This window comes from Condylura cristata, unplaced genomic scaffold, assembly GCF_000260355.1.
Source record: "Condylura cristata isolate star-nosed mole 26May11 unplaced genomic scaffold, ConCri1.0 scaffold00025, whole genome shotgun sequence".
In the NCBI taxonomy this organism is placed as follows: domain Eukaryota; kingdom Metazoa; phylum Chordata; class Mammalia; order Eulipotyphla; family Talpidae; genus Condylura; species Condylura cristata.
Genome location: NW_004567126.1, coordinates 23,471,604 through 23,497,309, shown reverse-complemented (window position 1 = coordinate 23,497,309; position 25,706 = coordinate 23,471,604). Strand labels below are relative to the sequence as shown.

Genomic DNA, 25,706 nt, shown 5'->3' with positions numbered 1-25,706 from the left:
CTTCTCCCCAGACAAACACTGGACCCTGACCTTTCTCACAGTTGGTATCTGCAGAGTATTTTCCCTTAGGGAGTCACAGGTAATTTCTTCACGTCTCTCTGCTGACCACCATGAAATTAAATTCTCAGTCCCTGTGTAACTCCTTAAGTCCTAGAAAAGATAATGACCTTGACCTCTTGGGCCCAGTGCTGTGCTCCAAGCTTCACAAAGTCGAGCCTGGCACGGTCCTGGCGTTTCTTCTGAGGTGACAGGATTCTTGGGACATTCGCTTCTTACCATCATAGGGGCCCAACCCAGGGCCCAGGGCCCAGGGCCCGCTAAGCGTGGGGCTTCACCTTCTGACCTCCTAGGACTTACGGTAGTTTCTATCAAAAGCTCCCCACAGGGAAGACCACTGTTCCGTGTTAGGGGAAAGAATCTGTAACCTGCCAAACGTAGAAACGCTTTCTTAAACCCATCCTCGGTTTTCTCTGTTCCTCCTCATGCTCCCTTCCACGTTCCACCTCAGCCTGAGGAGGGTAACGTTTCCGGAGTATTCAGGAGCTAGCTCTTGTGCCCAGGCAGAAGCAACCCAGCAGAGCAATGCCTGGCCCTTCTTCCCCAGCTTTTTTTGAGCCCACCCATCTACCCACATCTGCCTCAACACCTGGAACGCCCTCCCACGAGCCTCAAGGGATGGGTGCTGAGCAGAGAGAGCCTCTGAGATGATTCTACAAATGAGGCTTTCTCTGGGTGACTTTTGAATTTGGCTATTCGGGTATAATTCTATATAGTTTTATCAGCAGACACCAGTTCATCTGTCAAATAACCTGGGAGAGTGCTGAGCCTGAGAGGGAGCTCATTAGCTCCCACCCATCATCTTCCACCTTTTTCTCTCCCTCCTTGGGGTTTCTTCATGCTCTTTAAAAATGGGGACTATATTCTCATCCCGTTAACAGATGGGAAAACTCAGAGATATTGAGTAATGTGACCAAGGCCCAGGGGCTGGCAGGGGGAGGAGAAAAGATGAGTGAAGGCAGGTTCCAGTGATGCACCTGCTCCGGCATTAGCCCCTGCTGCCTCGTTCAGTCCCTTTGTCTCCGGAGAGTTTTGCTTCTTGGGCAGACGTTCCCTCCCCATTTTGCTGGGCACATTCCTTCATCTTAGCCAGCCTTGCCCTCACCTCAGTGCACAGGCTGCCCGGTTGCAAGCTGCCAAGACTTGCCCAGGTCCTCCTGTGACATGTTTGCAGGGTGGGGGATGGAGACAGATTGGGGAACTTCCCTGTGTGCAAAGAGCTTGTCATTCTGGTTTGGGGAAAGACTCGCGTCGAATTTCAGCGTCTTCCAGAGTGTCACAAACTGCTCACTGGCCTGGGAGTGGCTGGCTGAAAAATTTTAAGCTCCCTCAAAGCAATCACACACAAAATCATTGATAATTCTAAGTCCAGAAAATTTACCAGTCTACCAAAACGAATGGTTCAGAGTCAATGGGATGGGCTCAGAGCATCTTGTGCGCATTCCTATGGCGAGAACACATTTCTTATCCCTTCTGGTGGGTTTGGGTCATGGAAAGACTATACCTACCTCATCCGTTCCTGCCCGTTCTTCTCATAGCCATTCCGGTTCATGGATGCACTTGAAGGTAGACTATTCCTCTCCGGCTTTCTACTCTCTGCCCACTTGCTGCGAACTACCCAGCCAGGTGGGACTGGGACTTGCGCAGTCAGGCCCCTGGAAGCAGCAGCAGCTCCCGTGTTGCTGACCTTGTTCTTCCCCAGATCCCTAAGCACCACCCCACGTATCAGCAGGAGCAAGAGAAGTGTTTTCCTCTGGGAGGCGCTCGGGAAGGTCCCTTCACTTTGTAACTTCTCCCACAGCTTATCCAAAGGCTACTACTTTTATCCTCACTTACTTTAGAGAAAGAGAAGGAGCAGTAGGAACTCGATCACATGACTGCAGCCTTTCTAATTGTTTGCATGAATCTCTTTTGCCAGATTCTTTCAGAAACCTTGTGGGTGCCTAAGACGACAGCTTGGCTATTTCAGCAGGTGGGTCAACAGGAACACACCCTGGGTGCTACCTGTCCTCCTCCCGCCACCTCTGCAGAATCTCACAAAGGAGTTTTATTGGAGACCCTGAGAGTTCCTCCCACAGCATAGGCGCCTCAGCCTCCAGCCATGGTCTCTGTCGATGGCCAGTGGCAGCTTCTGGTTCCTTGCTATCACTTCTCAATGGTTCAGGCCCCCAAGCCTGGCATTTCCTGCAGCAGCCTAGGCAGATCATGTTGACGGTTTGAGATCTGAGCTTGAGTGAACCTTTCATAAAACCAGAGGGCTGTTGACCTTCCCACTGAGTTCTTGAGGCCTGGCTCCTGCTCCAGATAAAGGTTCCATCAGCCCAGTTTCTTCCAGAAACCGTGACTCTGTTTGAATGACTCCACCCAAATCCCTAAAAGGCCACCCCTTGCTTCCCCTGTGTCCAGTTCTTGTCCCAGAAACCAAAGACCTAGGCTTGAATCTTGACGACTAGTTACTAGTCTTTCCTACTTTCTGTCTTCCAGCCCCGTTCCCTCATCTGCAGAGAGAGAGCTGCTGACCTCACCATTGTGTTGGAGTTAAGCAAGATGATGTCTGCAAAGTAAGCAAGTAGGTAAGGTATCTACAGATCTGAAACAGCCGGGGCTCCACTGGTGGCGGCCACTGGTCCCTTTGAAAGCTGCAGGTCATCTGCGTTTGTCAGGACTCATCCTGGAGACTGTGTGTAAATTGGTATGGGAAGAATAAGTGTCCCAGCTTCCCCTGACATCTGCTCCGGTGCCTGCGCTCTTCCCTGGGAGTCTGGGAGAAGGCTTGGGTGCTGGGCTCTCCAGGCCTTCCTGCTCTGCTCAGTGGCCTCTGGAGTCTGGCCACGGCGGGGGTTGCCTGAAGACTTCAGCCCACCTGCCTGGCCGAGTGAGCAGCAGCAACCCGCCCTGTACAGTGCCTGTCCTGGAACACCCCCGGGAGACCCAGCTAGTCAAGCATTTATCATGTCCCTGCTCGGTCTCTCTGAAGCGAGAGGACAGCTCCCAGCTTGAAGGACCCAGAGACGCTCCAGGCGGATGCCAGGGGGCTTTTCTCCCTCTCACCTTGTGTCCTCAAGCTTGAGATAAAGGATCATCCAGAGTGGGTGCCAGGAAAGAGGAAGGAAGCAGAAGGTCAGAGAGGCAGGGGTGTCACTCTGACTGCTGTCCTGCCCTCCGGGATGCCACTGTCCCTGACTGACGGCTTCCTCTGTCCAGCGTCACGTTTGCCTTTGCATTAGCTCCCCTCCTGGCCTTCTGAGTCTGCTCAGAGCCCTCAGGCCAGATTTCTTGGCAGGACCAGTGGGTGCCCATTCACCCCTGTTACCCTGTCCCAGGCCGCCACTCCTCAGCAGGCAGGGCCCTGGGCTTGCTCAGCTGCTCCCTGAAACGGTGTCTCTGGTACCCAGCAAACAGCCACTCCCCCATGGTCGACTCCAGACCAGGTGCCAGCCCCTCCGAGGTTGGGGCAGAGAGCAGTTGCAAGAGGGGAGCTCCCCTCAAGCAAGTGTCCAGCTTCTCACCCCTTTTCCTGCTGCTTCTCCTTGGGGACTTTCCTTTACTGAGGCCCCCAAGACCAGCTGACAAATAAGCCAAACTCAGCAACAACAAAGGAAGCTTTAAGCCAACCAGGTCAACAGATCTAAATCAGAAAATCACACCACGAGGTGTCTAACTCCATTCTTGCTGTGGAAGGGTGGGTTCCAGGCCCCACATTCAACCGGAGACACCCGGTGAGTCTCTGACCTTTCATGACCCCGGTGCACATGAGTTCCATGAATAAAGAAATCAGTGTCCACTAGGAGCTGGGTCTGAACGAGACTGATCAGACTCCTGCTTCCAACTTGTGTAGACCTGTCCCACGCGCGCTCTAGCACGAGAGCTAGGGGAGCCCCAGGTGGGGCTGAGGATGCATGCTGTGCTGGGGCAGGGAACAGGTCTCCGCAGGGTGTGCCAGAGGGAATATGTCCTAGTCTGTGTCCTAGTCGAGAGTCCTGCCCCACTGCTGCCGGTCCTCTGACCTCAGGTCTGCTTCTCCCGGCCTCTGCCTCTGCAGGGCAGGGTCGGCTCCTCCTTGCAGGAGATCAAGCTTCCTCCCCTTCTCCACCCTCCCAGGACTGAGCGCAGGAAGGGTCGGTTGGCTCCAGCCTCCTGGGCGCAGCCTGCTCAGAGTGCTGGGCTGGCGGATCCAGCCTGCAGCGTGCGTCCTCAGGGCCATGGCCGCAGGCGTGGAGCAGCGGCTGGGCAGCCTTACAGTCTTCACCTGCGAGGACTTCGAGGGCGACTGGTCCCGAGTAGCCAGCGGTGGCTTCAGCCAGGTGTTCCAGGCGCGGCACAGGCGCTGGAGGACTGAGTATGCCATCAAATGCTCCCCCTGCCTCCTTCCTGACTCCACCAGGTACCTGGAGCCCCGCCCCTCTCCCATCAGAGGAGAAACGGGATCCTGGGGACTCCCGAGGGAGGAGAGGAGGCCAGATGGAGGCTAGGGTTGTTTCCTGGGTGATTCTGAGCTACCCTGTGGCCTGCGTGCCTGTTGGGTCACTAACTGAAGTGCAGTTGGCACGTCAGGCCTGTGTGTGGACTCTGTCGGTCAGAGGCACCTGCGTTCACGTGACCTCTTGGAAGGAGGATGTAGGATGTAGCGTGAGCAGACTCCACACCCTAAGCGTCTCTCTCAGGGGTGCCGCTTTGGGAAGAGGAAGCGTGGGGGGTTGGGGAGGTGTCGCAGCACCTAGGAAGCCTAGGAAGGGCCTTGGCTTCTGTGTGCCAGCTTGTGACGACTCCCAGCCACCTCCAGTCCCTGCTCCCTGAGGGGCTGTCCGCCCATGGACATCTGGCCCCGGCCCTATGTATTGTGGACACAGCCCGCTGGCCTCGCAGCCTGAGAGCCAGTCCAGGTCACTCACCAGCTGTCACCCAGCTCCACGGGAAGGCCAAGCCTAGGATACCGCCTCTCCAGCCCGTTTTGGTCTCTGGCCCCTCCCCGGCGCCTTTCAGAGGCGCTGCGCCCCCCCCCCCCCCCCCGCAGGACACCTCTGTGCTTCCTCTTCCCCCACCTCCACTCCTCTCTGCCACCTACTGTGGGGGCGCTGTGAGGGGCTCAGCTCATCAGCCTGGCTTGCTCGTATTGTGCACTTGCCCCCTGGCACCCCCAAAAGAGACACTTAGGGTGTGAGGTCAGCTCACACCTGTATCTGCCTCCCCGGCTCCGGGTCAGGGACCTGTCGGGGCACGTGCCTCTGACTTGGACGCTGCTTGTCCTGCTCTGGCCAGAATGCAAGTCCCACAAGGTCAAGCCAGGCCTCTCTGACTTCCACATCTCCCCACCACCACCACTTCATCTCATAAAAAGGGACAAGGTGGGACAGCCGGACACCCACCTTCCTCCTTGCATGTCTGCCTGTTGGCTCTGCAGTAGCGTCAGGCGATTCTAGGAATTGCCCGAATTATTTACCAGCTTTGAAGGGAAGACTAAAAGCAAACCGGTAGCATTGCCAAGTCTACACTGTTAGTTAACGATGACACCCATCACCTTCCCTGGTGGGAAGGGCAAAGGGATTTAATGGTAATTAGTGTCTACTGTGTGTGGAGTTCTAGAATAGGAGCTTTGTATGCGTCACTTGAGGAGATCCTCCTTCCAGCTCATTTATTCATCCACTTGACAAATGCTGATTGCCTTCCCTACTGTGTGCCAGAGCCTGAGAGATAATGACTAGAGCAGTGGAGGATGTTCTCCTGGACTTACAGCCTGGAGAGACACAGAAGAGACACAGACAGTCGCAGGATCAGCCTACATTTAAATGTAAAGTGCTAATGCAACAGATGCAAGAAAGGAAAGATTTACGGTTCTGGAAGAGCTTTTAATAGAATTTAACCAGAAAATGACTTCGTTGGGGAAAGTTACCTTGATCTGAAATGTGAAGGATGAATTTGCGGTAAGATGGTGAAAAGGAGAATTTTCCAGGAAGGGGCAGCAGCATGTGCAAAGGTCCTGTGGTAGTGCAGGCAGAGTAAGGAAGGGGTGGGGAAGGGGCTATTCGAGGCCGTGAAGAAGCGGTGGAAAACCACTGAAGGGTTTGCCCCCAAGCTTGGACGGAGGTGATAGAGAGGACATCATCCGATTTGTAATTGGAGATGGATTGGAAGGATAAAGTGGCCACTGGCCCACTTTGGAAACTTGTCACCATGCAAACCAGATAACCAGAGCCTGAGATGGTGCGTTGGTGATAGAGGAAAAGGGCTGGACGGTGCAGTACTTAAGGGGTAAACTGGCTGTCGAGAACTCAGTGGGGAGGAGTGTCAAGGTTAACTTGATGTCTGACTTGCCCAAGAGAGCAGAGGATCCATTAGACTGTGTAATCCATGAGAGTGAAGTCTCTTTTGCTCCCCACTTTATCCCCAGTGTCTGGCACATAGTGGGTGTTTAATATTTGTTGAGTGATGATACTGCAAATAAATAAATGACACATTGTGAAAAGAGACCCAGGTTGGAGTCATCAAGTGCAGTTTTGTACATGTTTTAAGGTGAATTTAAATAGCCATGAAGAATTATCATGTAGATTTCAGAATGAAAAGGTGTGAGCTAACAAAGTTTAATAATGTGAGCTTTTGTTCTAAGTGGTCATTGAAGATGGTTGACCCAGATGACATTCGGTTACTCTAAGCACTAAGTGAACAAAACAAAGGTCCTGCCCTCGTGGAGTTTAGAATCTAATGGAGGAAGACAGAATACGTTTACCTATACATCCATATTTTATCTTGACAAAAAGAAGAGTGATGTGATCTTCCAGGAAAGATGCTATGCTCTAGGAATATGAATCTGTGCACCATCTGCATGGGAGGGTGAGAGCTGCCAGAGTTGTGCAATTTTACAGACACCCACAAGCCTTACTAACTAGGTGCCTTTTGAGTAGAGAGTTGAAGCCGAAAAGGAACAAGCCACATAGCTCTCTTCAGGAGGCGCATTCTAGGCAGAGAAGGCAGCAGGTGCAAAGGTCCAGAGGTGGGAACATTCTTGACTGGGTGGAGAACCAGCAAGAGGCCTGTTGGCAGGAGCTGAACGAGGAAGGGAGTGACAGGTAGTCAAGATCCAGAAGCTGTGCCCAGAGGCAAAGCATCTGGGACTCTGAAGGCCATTCTAAGAATGTTGACTGGAACTGTGACCCAGAGTCAGCAGCAGCTGAGCAGTGATCTGCTCCATGATACTTTTTAAGTAACCCTGCGTTTTCAGTAGAGAATTGATGGTGGAGGGGAGAAGCAGCAGCAGAGAGGCTAGTCAGCAGGCCTGGGCCGAGAGATCCAGTGAGCTGAGGTGGTGAGAACGCTTGGTCCTTAATAGATTTTGAAGGTAGAGCTGACAGTAGGTGCTAAGGACCTGGTTGTGGGAGAGGAAATGTAAGGCTGGTGTCCAGATATGAGGACTAGAAGGTTAGAGGCCCCGTTCCCTGGGATAGGTGGATGTTAGGGGACATTTAGGCATCCAGCCTTAGGCACCAACGTGGGAGAAAGTGGGCCTGGACCAAGGTAGTGATGAAGCAACAGACTAGGAGTCTATACAGGAAACAGGAAGTGGCCAGACAGGAGAATTCAGGAGAACATTATTGTACAGCTGATGTAAGTGAATATTTGAAGGGGAAAAACTGAGGGATTTGAATCATGAAGCAAGAATTGAAAATTACTCGGAGGCCTGTAGTCCCACAAGGGTCATGAGGGACCTTGGCAATAGCTGTTCAGCCAAGTATTGAGATCGGAAGCCAGGCGGAAGCAGGAAGTACTGAGATCGGAAGCGGGTGGTGGGAGGCGAGGAAAGGAGAGGGGCAGCAGGCACAGCAAATGCCTCCAAAAGCCTGGCTGTGAGGGGACTCGGCAAGGACACTTGTTCCCACTGTACAGTCGCAAACACGCACCTCTGTAGGATGGACTTGTTCCTGACCTCAAGACCTGTCTGTGGCTGCTGGTTGCTGGACCCAATCTGGGCCTTTCAAGTCTCTCTTCCTCTACTCCACCACCTTGCAAGTTCATGAGGCTTCCCTGGGCACCCCCCACCCCCCAGCCCCCACACACGACCTGGCATTGAGTCTTGTTCATGTGCTCTGCTAGCTGTGCTAGCTCTTAATGGGTGTCCCCCACCCCCACCCCCGTTCCATAGCTCTGATGTGAACTGCCTCATCGAAGAAGCAGCCAAAATGGAGAAGATCAAGTTTCAGCTATCGTGTCCATCTATGGGGTGTGCAAGCAGCCCCTGGGCATTGTGATGGAGTTCATGGCCAATGGCTCCCTGGAGAAGCTGCTGCCTGCCTGCAGCCTCTGCTGGCAGCTCAAGTTCATCCACGAGACCAGCCTGGCCATGAACTTCCTCCATAGCATTAAGCCACCCCTGCTCCACCTGGACCTCAAGCCCGGCAACGTTCTGCTGGACAGCAATGTGCACGTCAAGGTGAGGGCCCTGGCCACCTCATGTCCCCCTTCACTCCAGGTGAGGCGGGTCATCTCCCTGCCTGACGGGCCTGTCAACAGTGTTGGCTAGCTCCTTTTATGGACACCTAGTAAGGACAGGAGTCACCCTTAAAACAGCAACACGTGCCTGTGGTAACCCTCTTGTGGCCAGCCTCCCGTCTCTTGTGTTGGTAGACCAATCCCCACCCCTCCCGACGGAGGGAAGAGACGCGTGTGAATGAGGCAGTCTCGAAGAAAGGTCACGACAGTCACTCTTTTCAGTTTCTAAACGGTCACAGGACCCTGGCACAGTCTGTTCCCAGAAAGAGTATTCCGTAGCTCGCAGAGGCCTACTCATCTCCAAACTTTGACTGGACCATCACCTCCTAGAGATCTTCCCTGACCCACTCCAACAGGCCTACGTTAGATACCCTCTGCCTCTTCATATTACTAACCCTTGTCACTTGTGAAATTATCTCACTGATGACCGCACGCCCCCACTTGAGTAAGTGCTTAGAAAGGTAATGGGGGAGAAGCCTCCCCTTTCTGATCTGGTGCCTGGTCCTCAGGACCTGGCCGAAAGCACTCGGGAAACAGGTGGTTGGTGCGTAACTGGGTCGATGGCTGGAAGCAGAGTTCAGCACACGAGGCTCCGTCACGGGCGCCCGCGGAGGTGACGTGAACGGAAGCACAGCGAGACGGCTGCGTTAACCCGTAGCCTCTCCAGCACATGGCCACACCTGCCGTGACTGGGTGTCAGGGCCGTTCTCTGGGCTTTACGCATGTTACCCCCATTTAATACTCGTGATGGCACCACTTACAGGTGAGGACATTGAGGCTCTGAGAGGAAAAGTAACTTTCCAAATGTCCCAGCCCTGAGCGCTGGAGCCGGAGCGCTCACCTGCCAGCTGCCTGGACGGGCGGAGAGGGGCGTGCCACCTGCTGGCTTCCTGGGGCAGGACTCCTTGGCACTCTCGCCCTCCTCAGATCTCTGACTTCGGCCTGTCCAAGTGGATGGAGCAGTCTACCCGAAGGCAGTATATTGAGAGTTCGGCTCTGCAGGGCACCCTCAGCTACATCCCCCCCAAGATGTTCCTGGAGAGCAACAAGGCCCCAGGGCCCAAGTACGATGTGTACAGGTGAGAGCGGCTGCGCTCCGGGCCGCATCCCCCAGGTAGCTGCTGTCGCCACCCGCCAGGCGCTGACCTCTAGGACAAGGCAGGAAGGGCGGGGGTGAGGTCTGGCACCTGCCTGGGGGGGGAGGGGGCGGGCTTGGGATGGGATTTTACTTGGTATTGTAGAACCCCCGTGCTGGGGTGGTCACTGAGTACTCCTCCTGTCTGCAGCTTCGATGGGGTCCTGGTGGGGCCGTGGGGGGCTGAATGTGCTTGGGGTCAGAGGAAGGGGCAGGTTTGTGTTGGGGAGCCATCTTCTCTTCAGGGGTTCCTATGCTCCCGGCCCAGCCTTTCCCCACTTCTTAGCACTCACATAGGGGAAGGGCGGGCCAGGCCTCTCTTCTGGTTCCTTTGCTTCTGCAGTGCTCTTTCCTGCCTCGCCCTCCCCCAGTGCCAGATGGAACCCGGATGCCCCCCATGTTGAAGGGCAGAGCCGTGGCTGGGCCTGCTTGCCTGTCCCGCCGCCTGGGCACCGCAGAGCCGCAGTGGGGGGCCATGGTGGGCCTGGCCTGGGAGGTGGCCGAGCCGGGCCAGAGACTGCTGCTCACACGAAAGCCTCTAGCCGTTCTGCAGTCTGGTCACTTGATCCACTGGCCCGCTGGGCCCTGCAGGGCACCTCCCTCCTGGGCTCCTCAGAGCCCCCTCCCAGTGCCATCACGGCTGGCTTCCTTTCGCAGGTATCAGCATGATGACCATCATTGTCCGCGTGGCCGCAGGCATACGCGAAGGTCACACCCCTGCAGTCCATGACAAGCCAGTGGCCTGACGAGACCCAGCAGATGGTAGACCTGATGAGGCGCTGCTGGGACCAGGACCCCAAGAAGAGACCCTGCTTTTCAGGTTCTCATCCGACCTGACCTGCTGGCGGGTGGGGTGTTGGGCAGCACTGGGGTGCAGAGAGGAGATGGTTTTGGCCAGGCCACCCTGAGGCCTCTGCACAGAGACCGGCCGCGCATGGGGCTAAGGCCTTCCCCTTCACGGCCCTGGCTGTCAGGCCAGGAGGGGCTCTCCTGACGCAGCTTTTCTTTCTGTCTGTGCTCTGCCCAGGAGGGGCCCCTCCCTGGAAGGGAGCTGGCTTTTAGCCCAGCGGCAGGTTGGGATTACTGAGGAAGGCATGAAAAAATACCCAGGCCTGGACCCCACCCTAGACTAATTAAATCAGAATCTCTGCAGGGGGACCTGGCGGTGATTCAGTCATTAATATACTTAATCTTCGGAGCTTCTGATTCCGTTACCACCCTGGGTAGAGCTAGGGCACTGGAGCTTCAAGGCCTTGGAGTTGTTCTGAACACAGAGCCCCACCACCAGTTCTGTCAACTTGCATTTACTTACTGGGTGCCAGGCACAGCTCTGCAGAGCTTTGCCCTCTCCAGAGGCTCAGGGGCAGTGACCTGGCCAAGGTCACCCGAGGCGAAGAGTGGCGTCGGGAGAGCCTGTCCTCCCAGGAAGGAGCCAGCCAGTCCCTGGGACTGCAGAGGCTGTGAGGAGATCTGAGCAGGAAAGGCTGTGCCTGGGAGTCGGGGAGTTTCTGGATGACATGTCCCGGAGGCAGAGAGAGGGCGGAGGTGACTGCTGGCCAAGTCAGAGGTCCCTTGCCAACCCCTTCCTCCTCCCAGCAGACTCGGCAGAGGGCTGGAAGCACCTCCTGCAGCTCTCAGACGCCAGGAGCCTGGTGCCCAGCGACGAGGAGCTGTGCCTGTACGCGAAGGTCACGCCCCTGCACTTCCTGGTGGCGCAGGGCAGCCTGGAGCAGGTGCGGCTGCTGCTGGCCCACGAGGTGGACATGGACTGCCAGACGGCCTGTGGCTACACGCCCCTGCTCATCGCAGCCCAGGACCAGCAGCCCGAGCTCTGCGCCCTGCTCCTGGAGCGTGGCGCCGACACCAACCTGGCGGACGAGGACGGCTGGGCCCCGCCGCACTTTGCCGCCCAGAGCGGGGATGACCGGACGGCCCGCTTGCTCCTGGACTGTGGGGCCACGTAGATGCCCGGGAGCATGAGGGCTGGACCCCGCTCCACCTGGCTGCACAGAACAACTTTGAGGATGTGGCGAGGCTTCTGGTCTCTCGTCAAGCTGACCCCAACCTGCAGGAGGCGGAGGGCAAGACCCCCCTCCACGTGGCCGCCTATTTTGGCCACGTCAGCCTGGTCAAGTTGCTGACAAGCCAGGGGGCTGAGCTGGATGCAAAGCAGAGGAACCTGAGGACCCCTCTGCACCTGGCCGTGGAGCGGGGCAGTAAGAGCCATTCAGCACCTGTTCAAGAGTGGGGCGGCCCCCAGCGCCCTTGACCAGAGCGGCTACAGCCCCCTGCACACGGCCGCCGCCAGGGGCAAGTACCTCACCTGTGAGATGCTGCTCAGGTACAGGGCCGGCCTGGAGCTGCCGACGCGGCAGGGATGGACGCCCCTGCACCTCGTGGTTTACAAGGGCCACCTGGAGGTCATCCACCTGCTGGTGGACAGCCACGCAGACCTGGGGGCCCCTGGACGCCCCTGCACCTCGCTGCCCGCCATGGGGAGGAGGAGGCGGTGTCAGCACTGCTGCAGAGCGGGGCTGACCCCAATGGGACCGAAGTCAGACTGGACACCCCTCCACCTGGCAGTCCAGAGGGGGGCCTTCCTGAGCGTCATCAACCTCCTAGAGCACCATGCGGATGTCCACGCCCGCAAGAAGGTGGGCTGGACACCTGCCCACCTGGCTGCCCTCAAGGGAAACATGGCCATCCTCAAAATGCTGGTCAAAGCTGGTGCCCAGCTGAGCGCCAGGACGGGGTGGGCTGCACCCCACTGCAGCTGGCCCTCCGGAGCCACAGGCAGAGCATTGTCGCATTCCTCGAGGGCAAGGACACTTCAGCGGCCATTTCGGACGGTGCCGAGTCTGGAACCCAGACGGAATGTAGACGCTGGGTCTCCTCACCCGAGGAAGAGGGTCGGTGGACGTGAAGCTGGGCTTTGGGCAGGTACTTTCCCACCGGCACTCCCCACATGCCCCTTGGACCTTGAGAGCATCAGGAATCTGGGTGATAGAGTTGGGGGGCGCTTCTGAGGCTGGCGCTGGGGAGCCCCACCGGTCACATGGCCCTGGCTGCCTCCCCTGCACCTGGACTCGGGCCAGTTCCCCTTCTCCCCAAGACCTCTGCCATTTGCCCATGAGTTCACAGGGGTCATCCATCCCAGGCGTCCCCCAAGGGGGTGAGGGAGGCCTGGCTGGGCGCTCCCCTTTACTACCCACCACCCCTACCCTGCGCTGGCCTGCCACGTGGCCCCTGACCAGAAGGGACCTGAGCGCCACCTGCGCTTCGCCTAAAGGCTGACAGTTTGGAGGGAATTCCTCCCCACTCTGCGAGTCCTGGACCACAAACTGCCCCCTCCTGGTGGCCCTGACCCCGAGAGCTGGGCCTCCCGTCCAGTCCGGGGGGCGGGGGTGCTGAAGGAAGGGAACACCCACTGGCCACAGGCGCACCTGGATGGGACGCTCTTTGCTGTCTCCCCACCCTCCTCCTGTTGTCCAGCGGGATGGCCAGGTTTAAACCTTAGAGTCAATGACCAGAACTCCCAGCCGCCCCTCCAGACACGGAGTGACTGGCCCAAGCTGTGTACCGGGGCAGTGAGCGTGGGGTGCGGCTCATGGGAGAGTTCACTGGCTGGGCGGAGGTGGAGGCAGGTGGGTAGGGGTAGGTGGTCGGAGGGCGGGAGCCCCCAGAGCAAGGTCTTTCCTCCTCAGCTGCGCCTCGAAGGCTTCCTGTGACGGTGCCCCAGCTGCCATCCGCTGGTCTGTCCTGCCGGTTATGGGGCAGGGCTGGGGCTACGCACAGTGACTGCACGACGGGGCCCTGGTTCGGCAACCCCGGCTTTGCCTTCCCCTCTAGCTAAGGGGCCCCTTCAGGGGGGAGAGGCAGGATGGGGCCTCCTCTCCACAGTGGAGCAGCCCCTCGACTCAAGGGCATTTTGCAGTTGTCTGCTCCAGCTGCTCATCAGTCCCTGCCCCTGGGCTGGTCACAGGCCACCGGTCAGCACCCCCAAGTCAGTGCGGGAGGGCAGGGCCAGGCTGGGGATGCTGCTGCTCTGGGTACCGTGCTGACCGGGGAGGGCGTGAGTCCCTTTTCCCAGAGGTGGCAGCTGTGCGTGTCCCATCCTGTGGCCTCTGTCCAGCCAGCGTCCGGGGCCTCGGACATTCCCCACCAAGCCACAGTCCACAGCCACCACGAAGAGCCCCGCAGCCGTGAGGAGCCGAGCCTGGACTTAGAGCCTCCAGGGTAAAGGCGCGGCAGGGCACTTGAAATTCTGGTCCTACCTGGGACTCCATGGAGCACCTGGTGTCAGCCGGGGAGCAGAGCTGAGAACAGCCACCAGGGGGCGGTCTGTGGCTTCCCCCGGAGTCACCTAGTGGCCCCCAGGGAAGGCTCTTTTTCCCCCACGGGTTTGGGTGCGTGCACTCCTGAGTTCCCCGGGGGACACCCAGCAGCCGGCCTACCACCCAGCCTGAGCAGGCTGCCTGGAGGCTGGGCCTAGGCGAGACTTGTAAAAGCACCCCTGAGAGTTTCATCTTTCCTGAAGGTTCCAGAATCAGAAGAAGGAAGGGGCGGAGCACAGAGCTGTTTGCTCCTCCTTGTGCCCTGAAGTCAGCGTCTCTGAGCTTAGGATTCTTCAGGATTCAGAGAGCAAGATGTGGGGCTCCACGCTCCTGGCCAGGTGAGCTCGGCACCGTCAGGAGGCGGGTCAGGTGTCGACCACAGGCCCTGGTTTGAGGAAAGACCTCAAAGAAAGAACACATTTTCCTGGGAAAGGTAGGGTCCCATGGGAAGGTAGACAGGTGTGTCGCTAGGAGCCGCTGCAACTCAGATGACCCCAGCTCCGAGGCTGGGAGCCCAAGAGCCTGCCTCCTCCACTCCTCCTCCCCTCACTCACGGCCCAGTCACAGGCCCGCTCTGGCCAACGTGGCCCCTCATTGTCTACCAGTACCATCTTCCTTTTTCAGGCACCCCTTGCCGGCAGACACACAAGCCCACACCTTAGAACCCTGCAAGAGACACCCGTGGGTGGTTATGCTTGGATTTTAGTGAAACCCCTGATGGTTTCAACGGGAGGGTCTCTACTTGACTTTCAGGCCCTCTTTGGAGGCAGGTGGGGTGAAAGAGGACAAGCTTCCCCGACTTCCTACTGGCCCCCCTGTCGGCCTGCAGAACGCCTAAACTCCAAAGGCCCGAGTAGAACACCTTCCCCTTCTGCAAGTCCCCTCCTCGCCCATGGTAGTTGGAGAGGCCTCTGGGCCCTCGGTCACTAGAGCAGGCCCTCCAGTGGGACCTGCTGGGTGGTGGCGAGACTGGACTAGAAGCCAGGCCCAGCAGGCTGCGAGCCCCAGCTGTGCGTCTACCCACGTGTGACCTTGGGTTGCCACTTCCTCAGCTCTGGTTGCATCCGCTAAGGGTGGTCTTGCTTCTCTCACTGCTCTGTAATTACTAAATCAGATGACTGGGGCAGAGGCACAGCAGTAAGTTCTCAGCACATGCGGTTCCTGCAGTTTCTCCTAAATCAGAGTGATGTTCTCCTGGAACAGGGCACAAGCAGCCCTTTTGTGCTCAGAGGCATTTGCAAGGCTGTTTGTGGAGCAGCTGTTTTCCATTGCTGCCCTCGGGTGGGAGATGGCGTTGGTGTGAGCTGTGACTTGGTGTGACTGACCTATGGTGCCGTCAGCTCAGCTGTAGGGCAGCCCCACTCCTGGACGGTGCTGAGAGGACTGTCCAGACTGGTCCTCCTGGTCACCCAGAGCCAGTGGGCCAGCGTCAGCAAGGCCAGTTGGCCGCGTCTCCGTCCACCAGGAGAGGGCTGGCCCCGCTGATGCCTGACCCCGCTCTGCCTCAGACAGGTGAAGGCGCCCCGTGGAGCAGGCACTGCTATGGCTTTGCCTAGAGGCATAACACGTCTTCAGAGCCTCCAGGGCAGCATTCTGCCCTTCCGTGCCCACGTACAGAGCTGGGGTGGGAGAGCTGTTCTTTCCAGACCCGTCTCCCCACTAGGCAGGGTGGGTGTCTCCCCCCAAAGATGGTGTGCTCGCTAACCACCAGCCCCTGCTTCCTCACACCCCAGAACTTGTGTATGAGAGGGCACCTGATTAGCAGGAGGGGACAGGCAGGCACATGGATGCCCAGGCCTGCCTCCCACCCTTGCCCCCTCCCCCCTGCCAACTCCCGTGCCACTGCTGGGCCCCTGCCGTCTGCCCACCCCACTCCGGCTCTCAGAGAAGTCGCAGTCCCCGCGGCAGCATCCTGGGCGTGTGCCCCTGTGGTTCTCCTCTCACCTGCCCTCCTTCCCCTGCACTCAGGGCCGGCAGGGAAGCGGGCGGAGTGGACCCTCCGGATGTTAGAAGACCTGGGCAAAGAGCCGCCCTGCCACCCACCGCCCTGGACGAGGCTCCTCCATGATGGGCGTCATGGCCCCTCAAGGGTTACAAGCAGAGCACGAGATCACAGGTACATGGACGGGATCTAATGCCATGGACTCTGGCTGGCCCTGGGGTCCAGAGGGCAGGGAGGCGGTGGGAACAGGCCTGGGTCGCTCGGTGCCTGGGGACAGAACAGTATGTGCAGTGACCCCAGCTGGGTGGAGAGACCAAAAATATGCCCCCCTGGGCCAGCCACTGCCCTGGGTGCTGGTTCCGGTCACTGGCCCTGTTCTGAGCCCACCAGCCCCAGGGCCCTGCCTGACCCCTGTGGTGCGTGCAGGCTCTGCCCACACCACTGCCACCTGGTGCCCTGGGCAGTGTCCTGGAGGTCAGGATGCCTTCACAGCTGCCGTGATTGTGGGACTAATGCTGAGAAGGCAGAGTCATGGCCACCTGCTGTCATTCCCAGCACCTTCTCAGGACACGGGGCCCAAGAGCCGCCCCACAAATGTGCATGAGACAATAGCTGCGGGTGGAGGGAGGAACGGAGCCATCGTGCGTCCCTCACTTCCCAGGACACCTCCACAGCCCGGGTCAGCTGGGACACCCCTGGAGCCCAGAACTTGCTGTCATGGGGGCACTGAGGGGACCTAAGGCCGCCCAGGGCGCTCCGAGGCGGCCTGCGGGGGAGGGGCGAGCTGCGCCATCTGCTGGAGAGGAGCGGAATATCCTCGGCTGAAAGCGGCTCTGGAGAAAGGTCAGCAAGTCACCAGCCTGCTGAGCCTTTCAAGGCAGGGGCCTCAGCCAGGGCCGGGCCACCCCTCTGCCTCACTCCTGGGCCCCACACCTCCCATTCCTTTGCCCCCAAGTATGGAGGGGGGAGGGGGCGGAGCCCAGCCCTCCCCCTTCCCACTCTAGCTGTCAATCTGCTGTCTGCAGAAAGATGTGAAGCCTGGTGACAGCTGTGGGCAACATTCCCTGCCCCGCCTCCCGCCCCTGCCTGCCCTCTTCCCCTCTTCTCCCTGTCAGCGCTTCTCAAGCTGCTCCAGGGTCGCTGCTTTCCCGCTCTCTCCCCTCCCTCCTTCCCTTTATCAAGTGTGGGAACTCGGAGCGATGACAAAAACTCGAGTGGCCTCGGCCCTGGCCCCTGGCCGGGTTCCAGTCCAGCAGAACGGGTGTGACCCGCAGTCCTGACTCTCGTCCCCTGGGAGGTCTTACAGCCCCTCAGGCGGTGGTCACTGGGTGAGGGATGTCCCCCCTCCCCCAGAGCTAGACTGGGGCAGGCTTGCCCGCCTCTGGAATCGGGGTGCTCCTGGGGACAGGAACCTCTGTGGGACTGAGCACTACATTCAGGTTCAGGGAGAAGATCAAAGTCCATAATTAAGTGCTCAAGGCAAGTTAAGTGCTCCAAAGTTTGGTGCTAAAAATATTGTATTTAGCATGCAAATTATGCCCTGACAGCTCCCAGAGCCTGCGCCCGTGGGTGCCAGCACCTTGTTTGTCATCACCGCTGTTACTCTCCAGGGGCGAGCATATTCCTTCCTCACCAGGTGGGTTTCAGTTTCTTGTATAAAAAGTCAACTTTGTGGCCGGGTCGGTGCAAGCTGTGGCCCAGACCTGGAGCTTGGAGGCCGAGAGGAGGGCAGACGGTGCAGACTCCACCTGCCTCTCCAACCTGCCCCTGAGGGCGGGAGCCCTGTGAGGGACAGTGGCCAGGGCCACTGCGGGCGGCCCCCAAGGGACCACTCGCTCATGGCACCGCCCTGCTCCAGGGGGCGGGAAAGGTGAGCCTAAGGGGGGAGGGCCTTGCCGCCCCTGGTCTTCAGGAGATCCCCAGAGAAAAGCCTCCCCCCTTGGTTGACAGCTGGGGTCAGGCCACCACTGCAGGGCTGAGTGCTCCTGTCCCTGTCCTGATGCTGGAAAGAAAAGGCGGGGTGGGGGGGGAACATGCACATGCGTCTCCCCCAGCCGGGTCCCCGCCCCCCCCCCGGCCACACCAGGCGCCCTGCTGACTGGGCCTCACCACGCCTGTGCTGCTGCCCAGCGCATTTCCACCTGAGGGGCCGGGGGTGAGTCTTGAAGTTTTATTAGTGTGGCGCACGTGTCGTGTGATGTTACAGAGTCTGGGGCCCGGGCTGCAGCTCCCCCACCTCAGGGCAGGGCCAGCCCCAACGGTGGTGTTGAGCAGCCGCTTGGGCACCAGCTCCTCTAAGGCGGAGGAGTAGGGGCCGGGACACGGCAGAGACGAGGCAAAGGCGTAGAAAAGGAAAGTGGTTTTGTGGCAGAATGCGGCAGGAGGCAGCCTCTAAAGAACCTCGGGCACCCCCAGCCCAGGCCCAGACACGGTCACAGCCCACCTTCCCTGCCTGCCCCTCTCTCCCCGGCAGGCCCAACATTTGCTACAAGAGAGGACGCACCAAGTCCTTCTGGAGGCAGCAGGTGGCGTGGACTTCAGGGTGCAGCCCCGTGCCCCACAGACCCTCCTGGGCCCTCGAGACAGGCCTGCTCCCCTAGGTGCAGAAACCTTTTTGGGAGCTGGTTAGGAGTCAAGACCCACTGCAGCGGGAAGCAGAGGCCCCTGGTGGACAGCAGATGGAGTGAAGATTTTTGGCTTGGACGTGTCAGGTTTTTCCCAAGGTCTGGTATTTACAGGGGTTTCCCAGGGCTAAAGTTGCCTGGGGCCTTGGCAGTAGGTCGGGCTTCCCTGGTGGGGGTCTTGTGGGGCAGGAATTGTCCACCCCTCACCTCCCCCGCCTCCTAGCGCTGCACTGAGAAGCTCAGGCCGAGTCCAACAGCGCGCTGATTTGACCCCGCCACCCCAGAGCAAGCTCAGGGAGGGCAGCTGCATCTTTGGTGCCAAGGAGGGGGCCTGGAGGTTGAGAGGGGCCTGCAAGCTTCCCTCAAAACAGGGGAGCCAGCCCGAAGGCTGGCACAGTGCCCAGCTCTCTAGCACGCCCCTGGCCAAGAGAGGGTGTGCGGGCAGTGAGGGGCACGGTGCCAAGCTAACACTGCAGGGCCTGCTGGGCCGAAGAGAAGACGGAGTCTACCCCACACCTGCTGCCCGAGACTTCCAGGGACGGCGATGAGGCCTGCCCGGGCAGCGCGTGGGCAGCAGGCTGCTGAGCAGGCGGGCAGCAGGGTCAGCAGTGGAGGATCTTCATGAAGGCCTTGCGGAACTCGATGTTGAATGTGGTGTAGATGATGGGGTTCACCGCGCTGTTGACGTAGCCCAGCCACGTGAAGGCGCTGTACAGGACGGGCGGGATGTTGCAGTCACAGTGTATGTTCAGGATGTGGGTGATGAAGAAGGGCAGCCAGCAGATGATGAACACGCCTGGGGAGAGGGCGGTGGTCAGGCTGAGGCCGCCCACCCGCAGGGACCAGCCACTTTGCATAACACGCCTCACAGGGACAGAGAGCGGGCCTGACCGGAGTCAGCTTGTGGACATGAAGCTACATTCTCCTTGAGGACGATGCCGTCCTCTAACGTTGGGAGTGGAGACCTGCTCACTGCAGCGGGGGTTGGGGCCAAGGAGAAAAGGGGATGTTGAGCTTCCGACTCGCTCCCGGCGCCCCCAGGAGGTAGGTGGGAAACTGAGGCTGAGAACATCCATGTCACAGGAGTGTAGCCACAGATGTGGAAGGCAAAGCTGAGGTCCCTCCTGCCTGAACTCAGTCAACTAGGGACCTCCCGGCAGGTGGGCCCTTGGTGTGCTCAGATGCCCGGAGGCGCACGGCGAGTTCCCTGGGGAGCCGGGAACCCTGGAAGGACAAGGACAGGACTGCAGCGCAGACAAGCTGGCTGGATGCACACCGTCACCCGGCCACAGGTCAGTAAACCTGCCAGACCCCACACTTGGCCTCAGACCCAGAAGAGCGACGCCTGTGTCTCCCACGTCATGGGACGGCTTGAGCGGAGGTGCCTCACTCGGGCAGCGCCGTCCCTCCTGTTCCCCACCACCCAGAACAGCCCCGGACTCCCGGGCTTTTCTAGCAGACTCTTGGCCCTGCCCTCTATCGGGGAGGGGGTGGGGACACATTCACAGCTGGGCGCACAGGCCTTGGCCAAGTCAAATGAACTGAGTTGTCCCAGCTCCCCGGAGCAGCAACTTAACCAAAACCCCCGCGCTGACCTCGCTGGCCTGCTGGCAGGTCCCCTCCTTGTGGCGTTTGGCCTTCACTAGCCTGAGGAGTCACCTACTCTACTGAAGAAACTAGAAAGGAAAGTGAACGGCGCAGGGTCACAGGTCTGACTGCCCCACTTAAATCATGGGGCTCCCTGGGCGGGTTTTGACGCGTCAACCTCAGCAGCCCCGCCGGAAGCCAGAGCCCACCCATGGACCCCACTAGAATGCCTCTGGGCCTGTGCCTGAGCGGCCCTGGCCCCACGGTGACTGTCCTGTCCTCGGCCAGCGGGGTACACTCACCGAGAACAATGGCGAGCATCTGGGTGGCTTTCCTCTCCTTCTGCTGGGAGAGCTTCCTGCGGCTCAGGGACTTGAGTGAGGTCCGGGTTTTGCCATTGGGCAGGGTCTGGATCTCAAAGAACTTGGCGATCCTGGCGTGGTCTCTGGCATGCCCATTCTTCTCTGGCTTGGCGGGGCTGTCGGGAGTGCTGTGGAGGCCGTGGTGGGACGGGTCAGGGAGGGTCAGCTGGTGGTGGCTGGGCGGGATGGGGCTGTACCGGGTCCTCTCGGGCGGGCTGGTGCTGGACAGCATCTCCATCTCCAGCTCCTGGGCGCGGCGGGCAGCCTCCTGCACGGGCAGAGCACAGGCTGAGCGAGGCAGAGTCTCCAGTGCATCAGCCAGACCCGCTGGGCCCTTCCCTAGCCCCCTCTGGAGGCGCTCAGCCAGCGCAGCCTCACTGGCAGCAGGACAGCCCCTGCCTCAGGGGTCACGCCAGCAGCCTGTGGGACTCGCCGCCAGGTACCCTCATGTTAACCGAGCCACGAGGCGCCAGGCACCAAGCGGGCTGCCTGGGTGAGGTACTGACTGGCAGCCAGCATTTGCCTCCAGCAGCTCACGCTCTAACTGCAGAGACTGGCCCTGTCCTGCCAGATGGGGCCAGGAGCTGCGTTGGCCCTGCTGGGCCGAGCTGGAGGCCGCGGCGTCGATCCCCTCTTAGTGTCCATGTTCTCCCTCAGGTTCCCTGGGCCTGGGGCCAGCCTGAGCTGAAGGGCGGCCTCACTGCCTGGGGAAGCTGGGCTCCGCCCTGAGTCCCTGCTGTGGCGCGTCTCACAGATAGCTCGCAGAAGGCCCACCGCGGTGTGCAGGTGAGTGGCAGGAGTCCCGCTTCTTGGACTTTGTGTGGGACCTCTGTGGGTCCCCAGCCTGTCCTCTGGGTGGGACTCCTACTTCCTGGCAACACGGGGTCTCCTGTGACGCTGCACCCGTGTGCCCCACCCCAGGAGGCCCCACCTGCCACAGGCAGCAAGTGGGGACAATGCAGGCATGGAATTCAGAGTCACACGGCCTGTACTCAGCTGGGCCCTGTCACCGATTACGTGCTTCACCCCAGGTGAGTTACCTGGCCTCTCTGAGCCTCTGTTTCCTCTTCTGTTAGGTGAAGATGGTAAGGTCAATATGACTTACCTCTCAGGTCCCTGGGAGTGTTTGAGGAGAAAAAGGATCATGGTGGGTATCCAGGAGCGGCCACGGTTATTTTTGTTTTGCTGTGATGGCCAAGTCCTGTCTGCCACCTGTCTACCTCTGTGGACTTACGAGGTGTGTGTGGTGAGGTATAGGGGGAGTCCCCACGAGGCAGTTCTCTCCTGGACCGGCTGGTGCGGTCTCAGGGTCATGGCCAGTGGGCTCCCAGCAGGAAGGCCTGTCTCTGGGTCCCTGACCTGAACACTTACCGCTCTCCGCCTGTTCACTGGGAAACTCCCATTAGACTTCATGATAACGGCGCAGAGTTTCATGTCCTCGGGGTGGGTGCAGTTGCCCTGTGGAGGGAGCCAGCACACCGGTCATGACGGGACAGAAACCCCTGCAGGGTCATCTGGTGGACGCCGGCTCAGAAAGGGGCAGAGCAGGCGGGGGGTCTGGAGGCCATCAAGGCTCAGCGGCCAGGACTGTGTTGAGACGTGGGCAGGGGGACCTGGCTTTCGGGGAGCCCCTGCTGGGGCCAGGCCCTGGCCCAGCTGCTCACACCCTTCCCGCAGGACTCCTCAGGGCTCCTGTGAGGCCGGCTTCGCAACTCCCACGTCACAGATGAGGAAACGGAGACTCAGAGAAGTCAAGCAACTTGCCCAAGGTCGCCAGTCAGCAGCAAAAATGGCAGTGCCAGGCTTTGACTCTGACGTGGTTAACCCCACGCGCTCGTTCCTTCCATGCCCGCGCGTGCCTTCCTCAGGGAAGGCAGAGCAGAAAGGAGAATTCACAAGACATACGCAGGCGGGCGTGACAGGAGGCGGCGTGGGGGACCAAGACTGCGGCAGTAAGGAGAGGGGGGGTGAGGACGGTGGGGAGCAGCTGCGTTCAGAGCCGGGAGTCCGAGCAGCTCTCGTGCGGTGCCCCCCGCTCCTGGAGGCCCAGGCCCCCACCCCTAGCCAGACAAGAGGCCCTGGATAACGGGCAGAGGGGGACACGCGGGGAGGGGAGCCGGGACCTTGAGCGGCGCCTTCAGCGTGGCCCGGAACGCGCGGCTGCTGCGCTTGGTGTTGACCCGCTTGCGACGCCTGCGCAGGACGACGTAGATCTTGATGTAGACCAGCAGGGTGACGATGAAGGGCACGTAGAAGGACACGATGGAGGAGTAGACCACGAAGGCCGGGTTGGCGATGATGCACTCGTTCTGGTCTGCGGGGTGGGGGAGAGCCCGGTCAGCCGGCCCCAGGACGAGGCGCGGCTGTGCAGAGACCAGGCCTGGGTCTCCTCTGCCTGGAGACATCGTGAGGATTAAAAACAGCCCTGAGCAAAAGGCTAAGCTGCGCTGGCTTCTGTTCACATGCCCCCACGTCACCACCAGCTCTGTCCCCCACGGCATTTGGAGAAAAGTGATAGAAGAAAACTCCCTAAAAGGGTAAAGTGCTGCTTCTGCTGGCGGGGACGGCTGCACCGTCAGCGCTGCAGAGGTGGCCGGGCCTGTGTGCTGGTTCCTCTGCGTCCCAGCACGCTTCCAGGTCCTCTCGGGTCTCCCCGCTGTCTGTCCTCTATCTGGGGCCTCCCAGATGAACCCCAGCCTGCTCGGGCCCAATCCCACTGCCTGGCGTGAGGTCCCGCAGGGCGCACCGCTGAGGGCTCCCTGCATGCGGTTCTGCCAAGGGGCCCAGCTGCCCGGCTCCCGCCTCCCTGACTTGCGTGAGCCCCAGGACGGTGGGGCTGGGCCAGGCGCCCTCTCTGCTGCCAAGAGCTCAGACCCGGCCTCAGCTTGGCCCCAGCTGCGGGCCCCCCCACAGTGACACGGAAGCTGCTCAGCCGTCCCCCTGCTGCCGGCTCCCAGCCAAAGCTACAGGCACAGATGTGGCTTCTCACCCACTGGGCATCCTGGCTCAGCCTGGGCTCCTTCCAGGTGAGGAAAGGGCCCTCGTGGCCTCCACCCGCGTCTGTGCTCCCTCTGGCTCACACACCAGCAGCAAGGCTTTGGGGTGGGTCCGACTCACCGTTGTTGTTCAGTCCAAAGAGCAGTGGGCAGGAGATGGTGAAGGACAGGACCCAGACGATGGCGATCATGACGGTGACCCGGCGCTTGGAGCTGTAGCGCGTGTTGTAGAGCATGGGCATGGCCACCGCCGTGTACCTGTGGGGCCGGGGCCTGAGTCCGGGGTGCGTGAGGGCCCGGGAGCCCCGCCCCCACATGCACACGCCAGAGCCACCCCACTTCTCAGGATGGACCGTGAGTCCACGCCAAGACAGCCACACGTCTGCCCTGAACCAGCCCTCCACTCAGCTGCCATCAGGGTGGCCAGTAAGGTGCCCAGTGACTGACCGGCAGCCCCTTCCCACAGGCCGCAGCTGTAACTCCCATCTCCCTGCTCAGACACCGGGCTTAACTGTCCTGGACACGCCTTAGGGACTGACCCTCAGCCCTGGGCCGGCCTGCGGCAGGGCGGGTAGCCAGGCCCCTCAGACGAAGGACCAAGCCCTCGCAGCAGGAAATGAGAGCAGCAGCAACCGTGCCGGTCACATGCCGCTGTGCCCAGCACTTCTCACTCAGAGCTGGTTCGTCCCCCGAGAACCCTGCCAGGGCAGGAGGCCGGGCCGCTGGGGCCCGCCGCCCTCTGTGCAAATCAAGTGGTCTGAGGACTCAGTTTGGCGAGCGAGAGTGGTCGGGACCCCGGGGCTGTGCCCGTCACTGGGCAGCGGCAGGTGTCACCATCTGTGGTGCCTCAGCCGTGACACTGGGCCCTGGAGAACTTGCACCTCCCCAAAGTCACGTAAGCGGAAGACGGGGCTCGGGCCCAGGCAGAGTCAAATCCCTGCTCCACCACGCCATCGATCTGGCTCTGCTTGCTGGGGCCCCGACTGCAGGCGGCCTCTCTGCGGGGCTGGGCCCGCCCTGCCAGGCACGCACGTGGCAGCGACAGCGGCACCGAGAGCCCGACCCGCAGGACGGGCGGGGCAGTCCAGAAGGGGCGCCCGGGGTGGGCCCCAGGCTCACCTGTCGATGCTGATGGCGCACAGGTTCAGGATGCTGGCCGTGCACATCATGACGTCCAGGGTGACGAAGATGTCACAGTGGATCCTGGTGAACTTCCACTCGCCCACCACCTGGAGACAGAGCAGGCTGGTGGGTGGCTCGGAGGAGGCAGCTGGGGCCGAGGCTCGGCCCTCGTGGGGCAGCGGGGGTCTGGGCAGCAGAGGGGTGAGGAAGGGTCCTGTCCTGCCCGTGAGACCCTGGCCTCCAGCCCTTTGTGCCAAGCACTGTGCCCAGGGGGAGAGACCAGCTCATACCGAGAGCCTCAACCTCGAGCCTTCGCCCGTAACCCTTTGTGTGAGCATCATGCGGCCTCCCCTTGCCAGGGAGGAAACCTCGAGGTGCACAGTGGGCTGCCTGAGGCCTCTCTGCCCAGGGCCTGGCCCAGGATTCTGGGCGAGCCACCTGCTCTTTCCATGCCCAGCATGGGCATGTGGCATGGGGTCAGGGCCTTAAGGGTGGCCACGAGGAGTCTGTGCACCAGAAAAGGCATTTCTACTCCTTGCTACACCTCGAGAATGAAAGACCAACTCGGGGCTAGTGGCTTAGGAGAACCGGGTGGGGGGTGTCGGGGAGGGGGTGCAGCAGTGCTATGTGGCATGGCGGGAAATAGAGGTCCTGAAAAGAGCATTTTGCGTGCCTTTCCCCACACTCCCTCACACACACACGGACACACACGCCCTCATGCCCCCATGCACCCCACCTCCCTGTTCACACATACCCGTTTAAACTCCCACGCCTGCCCACCACCCCTGGGCACACAAGCGCATGCACACATCAGTCTGGCCGCTGATGCTGGAAGTCTGGAGCAGCCCCACACTGACGGGGCAGGTCAGGGAGGCACGTGGGCCTTGGCCACGTGGGGGAAGGAGCCAGGAAAGCCCTTCCAGAGAGAGGGCGCCTCCCACCCCCCCCGGAGGGACAGGGCAGGCTGCTCCCCAGAAGGGACAGGGTAGCCCCCCCCAGGAAGGACCGGGCAGGCTGCTCCCCAGAAGGGACAGAGCAGGCTGCTCCCCAGGAGGGACAGAGCAGC

General features: G+C 60.1%; 2 protein-coding genes and 1 long non-coding RNA gene across 5 annotated transcripts in view; 2 read left to right on the top strand and 1 right to left on the bottom strand.

Annotated features, from left to right (window-relative positions):
* The first annotated feature begins 4,237 nt into the window (after positions 1 to 4,237).
* ANKK1 (ankyrin repeat and kinase domain containing 1) lies at positions 4,238 to 14,272 on the top strand. The gene is given in 14 exon segments (XM_012729933.1): positions 4,238 to 4,441; positions 8,192 to 8,247; positions 8,250 to 8,479; positions 9,466 to 9,512; positions 9,568 to 9,617; positions 10,331 to 10,389; positions 10,391 to 10,493; positions 11,273 to 11,629; positions 11,632 to 11,887; positions 11,889 to 12,133; positions 12,136 to 12,226; positions 12,228 to 12,412; positions 12,415 to 12,613; positions 14,211 to 14,272. Coding segments are annotated over 13 exon segments (2,043 nt in total). The 5' UTR covers positions 4,238 to 4,259; the 3' UTR covers positions 12,597 to 12,613; positions 14,211 to 14,272.
* A 1,712-nt stretch (positions 14,273 to 15,984) lies between these two features.
* On the top strand, positions 15,985 to 18,507 carry LOC105854075. The gene is made up of 3 exons (XR_001145802.1): positions 15,985 to 16,123; positions 17,497 to 17,585; positions 18,423 to 18,507. It is a non-coding gene; the product is annotated as an uncharacterized LOC105854075 (long non-coding RNA).
* Positions 18,120 to 25,706, bottom strand: part of DRD2 (dopamine receptor D2) — a 103,281-nt gene continuing 95,694 nt past the window's right edge. For 2 of the 3 annotated variants that reach the window (XM_004689254.2, XM_012729932.1), the window contains exons 4-9: positions 24,638 to 24,747; positions 23,640 to 23,776; positions 22,646 to 22,836; positions 21,894 to 21,980; positions 20,463 to 20,790; positions 18,120 to 19,369 (exon numbers count right to left, since the gene is read on the bottom strand). In XM_004689254.2, coding sequence (XP_004689311.2) covers positions 19,176 to 19,369; positions 20,463 to 20,790; positions 21,894 to 21,980; positions 22,646 to 22,836; positions 23,640 to 23,776; positions 24,638 to 24,747 — 1,047 coding nt within the window. In that variant the 3' untranslated portion in view covers positions 18,120 to 19,175. The remainder of the gene's footprint in view (positions 19,370 to 20,462; positions 20,791 to 21,893; positions 21,981 to 22,645; positions 22,837 to 23,639; positions 23,777 to 24,637; positions 24,748 to 25,706) is intronic. The other variant, XM_004689253.2, reaches the window with a different exon arrangement.